At 33.6% G+C, this 798-nt stretch overlaps 1 protein-coding gene across 1 annotated transcript; it reads right to left on the minus strand.

Moving 5' to 3' along the window:
- Positions 1-200: 200 nt before the first annotated feature.
- LOC117103323 (notch homolog 2 N-terminal-like protein C) lies at positions 201-798 on the minus strand (the record flags this gene model as incomplete). The annotated part of the gene is given in 3 exon segments (XM_033243863.1): positions 201-322; positions 432-548; positions 698-798. Coding segments are annotated over 3 exon segments (340 nt in total), but the record flags the coding sequence as incomplete, so codon positions are not given.

Consider the following 798-nt stretch of genomic DNA (forward strand, 5'->3'; position numbering starts at 1 on the left):
AACATAGTACTCAAATTACTAACCAATTGAAATATAAAAAAATACATAAATTTATTTATCATCATCATCATCATCATCATCATTACTTCCATTTATTATAATTTGAAAGGAAAATATCATTTGCATCTTGTCATGATTTACTGTAGTATATCTTTATAGGTATCATCAAAACCAAATGCTACATTTGCAAGACAATCGCATTATTTACCAATGTACTGGCATTTCTGCCCAACATACTGCGGTGGACAATCACACATATAACCACCAAATGCATCTACCAAGCAAGTTCCACCACTTTCACATGGGGACGACAGGCAGGGATCTAAAAATAATGAAAACAAATTTAGATGTGGTAACTAGTTCAAGAGATGAGTTAAAATTGTGTTAAACATGAATGAACATGTGGTTAAACCCATGTAAAGTGCTCTTACTGATGGTTTCACAGAACTCTCCCAGGTATTGGTCAGGGCAACTGCAATTAACTGTCGCTCCTTCATCGACAACAGAACATGTCCCAGAATTCTGACAAGGACTTGATACGCATGGATCTGAGAAGAGATAATTATGGAAGCAAAAAGTTACACAAAGTAAATTGTAGCAACCAATTATCAAAATTAGAGTAGAGATAATCAACAAATAAATCAAATAAATCAATCAATTAATCAACTAGTTGAAATAAAATGTAGAAAATATTTACCCTGATATTGACAAAGATTTGGTAAATATCCATCAGGACATGTACACAAGAATGTGGCAGACTCTGTATGTGCTTGGCATGTGCCTCCATTATAACAAGGA

This window comes from Anneissia japonica, unplaced genomic scaffold, assembly GCF_011630105.1.
Source record: "Anneissia japonica isolate Jap-2015-1 unplaced genomic scaffold, ASM1163010v1 scaffold287121_len851_cov283_single, whole genome shotgun sequence".
Lineage (NCBI taxonomy): Eukaryota > Metazoa > Echinodermata > Crinoidea > Comatulida > Comatulidae > Anneissia > Anneissia japonica.